Source organism: Artemia franciscana, unplaced genomic scaffold (assembly GCF_032884065.1).
Source record: "Artemia franciscana unplaced genomic scaffold, ASM3288406v1 PGA_scaffold_47, whole genome shotgun sequence".
NCBI lineage: Eukaryota > Metazoa > Arthropoda > Branchiopoda > Anostraca > Artemiidae > Artemia > Artemia franciscana.
Genome location: NW_027062688.1, coordinates 857,020 through 863,083, shown reverse-complemented (window position 1 = coordinate 863,083; position 6,064 = coordinate 857,020). Strand labels below are relative to the sequence as shown.

The following is a 6,064-nucleotide window of genomic DNA, read 5'->3' as shown; positions in this document are numbered from 1 at the left end:
TGCCTACTGATTGTAAAGCGATGCCTCTCCAATTGTCACATTTATTCTTTTGTCCTTTTTTGAAGAGTTTTATAATTACTGCCTTTGACCATTCACTCGGGACTTTTTCATCTTCCCAAATACGAGACAAAAGTTCAAACATGGGCACTGCTTGGGCGTTTCTACCACATTTCAACAGTTCTGGGGGTATTCCATCGTTACCGGCTGCCTTTCTGTTTTTCAAAGTCATTAAAGCATCTTTTACTTCACTCAGCAAGAGAGGTCCGGAATATATTCCAAGATCAAACAGTGTTTCTTCAGGGATATTTAAAAAGGTCGTGGGAGGCACCTGATTTAATACCTCAGTGAAATGTTCCATCCAGCGTCGGTTTATGTCATCCGTCTGGGTTAAGAAGATGCCTTCTTTGTTTTCAACTTGAGTTGAAGAAACCTTCGAAATACCCGCAAGCTCTTTCGTTATAGCGTACACAGTACGACTATCTCCTCGCCTGGCGGCTACTTCAGCCTGATCAGCCATAGTTTCGAGGAACACCCTCTTATCATTCCTTGTCCGTGTTTTGACTTGTTTATTGAGACGCTTACACTGCGCTTTTAAATCATCAAGATATTCTCTAGAGCATGTCCTATTATGCTCATGTCTATCTACGAGAATTTTGGCTCTGCCCTTTGATCAATGATATCCCAGGTACTTTCAGATATCCACTGCTCTTTCTTCTTCCTGCTATATCCCACAACTTCTTGTGACACTTCTTTCAGGGACTCGACGATCTTTTCCCATTGATTATCAATTGACAACTCGTCCCTTAGCATGGAAAATTTATTTGACAAAGTAGATGTATACTTTTGTAATACATAAGGGTCCTGCAGCTTTCTTACATTAAACCTTTTTACTGACCGCTGGGGCTTTATGAAAGTTTTCAGTTTCAGCTTAAACTTAGCAACAGCAAGTTGATGGTCGGAATAGCAGTCGGCACCTCGAAAGGTCCTAACATCCTCTAAACAACGTCGCCTGTGCTTGGCAATTAAAATATGGTCTATTTCATTTCTTGTTACACCATCAGGCGAGTTCCAAGTATATTTATGTATTTATGTGAGGGAATAAAAGATTTTATATATATTTATGTGAGGGAACAAAGATGCGCCGACGATAAGTTCATGAGTCGCACAAAAGTCAATTAAACGTACGCCATTATCATTGATTTCCCCCTGTCCATGCCTACCAAGGATAGCTGGGGCATAGGAGGCATCACTTCCAACTTTAGCGTTAAAGTCCCCACACAAAGTCACAATATCATGCCGATGCGCTTTAGCAACAACATTTGACAACACGCGATAAAAATCATCCTTTGTCTGATCAACGGTATCATTGGTTGGGGCATACACAACAATAACTGTCAATTTGGCCTGAGAAGTGGCAAAGCGAGCCCGAAGGATTCGCTCGTAAATAGGTTCCCAGTCCACTAGGCATTTTTTGGCCCGACTACTTAATGCCATTCCAACACCTGCCTTTTTTCTAGTTTCAAGTCAAGAATAAAAAATATGGTATGTTTCACTATTCAAAGTACCAAAACCGGTAAGTCTGGTCTCAGAGAGTCCAGCAATGTCAATACGGAACTTATCAAGGGTCCTCATATCACTGTTGAGTTTTCCTGGCTGTTTCTTGATTAACTGTTCTAACATTCCAGTATCCAATACGAAAACACTCGGTCGTTTTCAAGAATCCTGTCCGGGGGCGTGCGTTAGTCATCATCAAAGAAGAAGTCAATCCGAGGCTATCTATTGCTGTTTCTTGAGTAATCAGTTTTACGGTGGTGGGTTACTAGCCCTCCGACCAACCCTCCTCCTTCTTCCAGGCTTGGGACTGGCTGTTAAACTGGCACATTCCTTATCAAATATTCTCGTTGTATTGCCGTTTAAAGTATTCCTTGGGGACAGGCTATTGAAATCGAATCGGGTTTCAGTTGAATCCATCCGTTCATGGACCATTCTTCCACTCTCTTGGAGAGTGGAATTTAATTAATTTATTTAAGTAAATAAGTGACAAAGAACTTTCACCTCTGCTGGATTTATATTTCCGAAAGAGTAGTCTCTGTGGCTAATATTTTTGAAAATTAAGCTTTGAAATCACTTCTTCTAATGTTCTAAAGGGTTAGGCTTTTTTGCATTTTTCGTCTTTTAGGATGGCAGATAGTTTAAATATTATATGTTATTTTTTTGTGATTTTGTGAAATTAAAAATTTTGGATCTGAATTATCTTGTTTGATTTGAATATATTATCTAGTATTTCTTCAAGGATGTTGGAGTGGTGGAGGTTTAATTCATAGGTCGTGTTGGTCATTTATCTGTAGAAGTTTGCCATAGACAATATTTATTGCGTGGACAATAGACAATATTTATGACAATATTTAATTGTCAATTTATGACAATAAATTGACAATCGAAAATATATGACTATATTTTATGTGTAAATTTTATGTCTAAAATTTATTTTATTTTCTAAAATTATTTTTTATTCTGTCTTACATTGCATATGCTGCATATTATCCTTCTAAGCCGGTCCAAGTCTAGTCTTGTTTCTAATTTTAATATTTTAATTAATTGTTTAAAAGGTTTGGGCCTTTATATCAGTTTTGAAAAATGTCAATTTTTTTTTTTATAATGTTTAGAGGATAATGTCAGGGCGACTCTCGATTGCGGCAATGGGGTTATTTTCAGTCATCGCCAATAGTCACTTATTTGTGATTACCTTATGCTGCTTCGAAAAGAGATTTTAAACCGGTCCTGGTTCAGCATATTCAGATGAAATTAAGCAAGGTATGTGGTCTATTAATTCGTTTTCGGGGTCTTTACCGTCGGAACATCCTTGGTCGTATGTATAGCGCTGTTGCTCTGCCTCGCGTATTGTTCCCGTCCCTCCTCTTCCGTAATTTCAGACCTTCTGATCTTTCGCCCATTAAAGTTTCTCATTTTAAATTTTGCAAATTTTTACTTGGTATCTCTTTCTTTTAGAAACACTGAGATTGTTTCAAAGATTCAAGATCTGTTCCTATTAACCCTAGGGACATCAGTGGGAGATTAATTGACCCAATTCTAGTACCGGATGCTTTTAATAATTATTTCACTAATATTCCAAATGCTAACTCCTGTTCCTTCTCACAGTCAGTACACCCTAGCAAGAATCCCAGATCCATGTTTTTCTCTCCAACTGATCGCAAAGAGATGCTTCAAGTTATCGAATCTCTCTCTAATAGTAGTACACCTGACTTCTTTGGCATAAGAAATAAGCTTCTTAGGATCGTATCTTCCTATATTTGTGAACCCATTGTGCACATAGCAAACCTGTCTATGACCAATGGAGTCTTCCCAGAAATATTTAAATCAGCAATTGTTATCCCGATTCATAAAAAAGGCGATCCGTCTGAGATAAGCAATTATCGTCCAATCTCACTTCTCCCAGTTATATCTAAGGTGCTCGAGAGAATTATATTCCGACGTCTTTCTCCCTTTGTATTTGGGAATCATTCATCAGATTCGTTGATTTCTCCTCATCAATATGGCTTCCGTGCCAAATTTTCAACTGCTCATGCACTAATAGACGCTACACAGTTTATACGTTCCCAACTTGACCTTAAAAATACTGTATTGGGCTTATTTCTGGATTTTTCAAAGGCCTTTGACATGTTTGATCACAGTGTTCTATTAAGTAAACTCAATAACCTAGGGATTCGCGGAGTTCCTTTCTCATGGTTCGGCTCTTATCTCTCTGGTAGAGTACAGAGTGTAAGACTGGGCGGGGTGACTTCACATCCCCTACCTGTCCGGAGGGGCGTCCCACAGGGCTCTGTTCTTGGTCCAATACTTTTTCTCCTTTATATTAATGATTTGATTACGGACCTGGGCCCATCAGTGCACCCAGTACTTTTTGCTGACGATAGCAACTTTTTCATCACCGGTCCTAATTTACCATCCGTCCTCACCTCTACTCAAACCCTTCTGAATAGAGTACAGGAGTGGTGTCTCGTTAACTGCATGACTATTAACAGCAAGAAAAGTCAGGTGGTATTATTTCAAACCCCTTACACAAAAAAAAGAAGTTCAGCCAGCACTTGGCCTAAAATATTCTACCAATCTCCTCCCGCAGGTCGAAGTTGCCAAGTTTTTTGGTGTCCACATAGACTCCTGCCTATCATTTGCAACACATGTGTCCTATATCAGAGCCGTAATTTTGCGACAGGTAAGGATAATTAATCGTGTGAATTATTTTCTTCCTCCCGATATCCTTGTCATCCTTTATTATTCTTTTATTTACCCATATATCTCATACTGCAGATCTGTTTGGTGCAATACTTATCCTTCAGTTACCAATAAATTAAAATCTGCTCAAAATCGTGCCGTCAAAGCAGTTTTTCGGTTGCCGCGACTATATCCCACCAAGGACTTGTGCTCCAATTTTGGTATTATCCCTTTTGAACGAATCATCAAAAAATTAAATCTATCCCTTGCATACTCCGCTTACCATAAAAATCTTCCTCCCCACTTATTATCTTATTTTAATAGTAATAATTCTGAAGGCCACTGTCTCCGTTCATCCAACCGTTCCTTCATTGTCCCCAGGTGTATCTCTAGTTCCGCCCAGCGATCTCCAATTTATAAATCTATAATTCAATGGAATTTAATACCCTCCAGTGTCGAGCTATCCACAAGTTTTCGGACGCTATATAACAATGTACTAAAATCTTGATATTATATTTCTCTAAATGTTTATTCAATTTGCTTTAATTACCCTTGTTTTCTCTTTTCTTTTTTTTCTCTCTTTTTCATTTTCAATTTTTTGTTTTTTTGATCCTTAACAAGTTCGCTTCTAGGATCTTTATTATTGTTGTTGTTATGTGTTTTCTTTCCTTTTTGAATAAATTGAATTGAAATTGAATTGAAAAGGATCCTGTAGTCTGGATAAAGAAAAAATATAAAACATTTGAAGACAAGGCGAAAATTTATCCTTTTAGGCCCCAATTTATTTCTGTTTCTTAGTAACAGTTCTGGCTCTTGATGATTTACTGGCTAAATTATTTAACAAGTGTTTTTGTATCTTTTTTCCTCTTTTTAAATATTTGATCAATATTTGATATTTTTTATTTTAAGCGTTATCATTTTACTCCTCATTTTTGAGGGAAATAAAGAAGATAAATAAATAAAATAAATAAATAAATATATATATATATATATATATATTTGAACGTTTAAGACGGCTTAGCGAAAGTCTTTGCCAAAATATTTGCTTTGATTTTTCCTTCTTTTTTTTCACTAGCTGAAAATCACCCTTGTTTGGTTTCTCGATTTTTTTTTATTTCTGATTTTCTTTGTTGGACTTCTGGTATAGCCAGGCTACTGTGATCACAAAATTTATTTATTTATAATATGTAATTGCTGTAGTACAGTGGATACGATACTCTCCTTTCGTATTATAGAACTCGGGGTCCTCGGGGTTCTTTTTTTTTCTAACATCCTGTACATATGTTAACGTGTATGTCCGAAATCTGGTTAACGCTAACATTCACCAATGAATGCCCGAAATTCCTTTTTTTCTGCTTGGATTCAATTAGCTTCACAAATCAGCTTTTTCAGTCTTATGCAAGTTATGAAAGTAAAAGTTAAAGTTAGGTTAAATTTGGTTATAAATATCAGATGGTAAAGATTGTATTGTATTGATATATAGATGATAATGATTGGTAATGATAACTAAAGATTATAATGGTAATCTTCATTAGACCTGACCATTAGGACCACTAGGACCTGAGATCAAGGAACTCTGCGGGAACAGGGCCATACAATCTGAGCCTACTATTTTTACCCGAAAAGCAAAATGCTTCAATTTTTATTAATTTCATAAAATGAAAAATAATCTTCTCATCAACTTTATCTGAAATTGATATTTTTATGATTATTTTTATCTAAAATAGCACACTACTGAAGTTTGGATTGTTTTTCTATAAATAGAAAACCATTTTCCTTGTTATGTTCACCAGGAATATTTCTAAAGAAAGCGAAAAACTAACCAAAAAGG

General features: G+C 36.5%; 1 protein-coding gene across 1 annotated transcript; it reads right to left on the bottom strand.

Moving 5' to 3' along the window:
* Positions 1-642: 642 nt before the first annotated feature.
* LOC136041853 (craniofacial development protein 2-like) lies at positions 643-1,494 on the bottom strand. The gene is made up of 2 exons (XM_065726630.1): positions 1,186-1,494; positions 643-1,014 (listed from the first exon to the last, which is right to left on the bottom strand). The coding sequence occupies exons 1-2, from the start codon at positions 1,492-1,494 to the stop codon at positions 643-645; spliced, it is 681 nt and encodes a 226-aa protein (XP_065582702.1).
* Between the last annotated feature and the right edge of the window lie 4,570 nt (positions 1,495-6,064).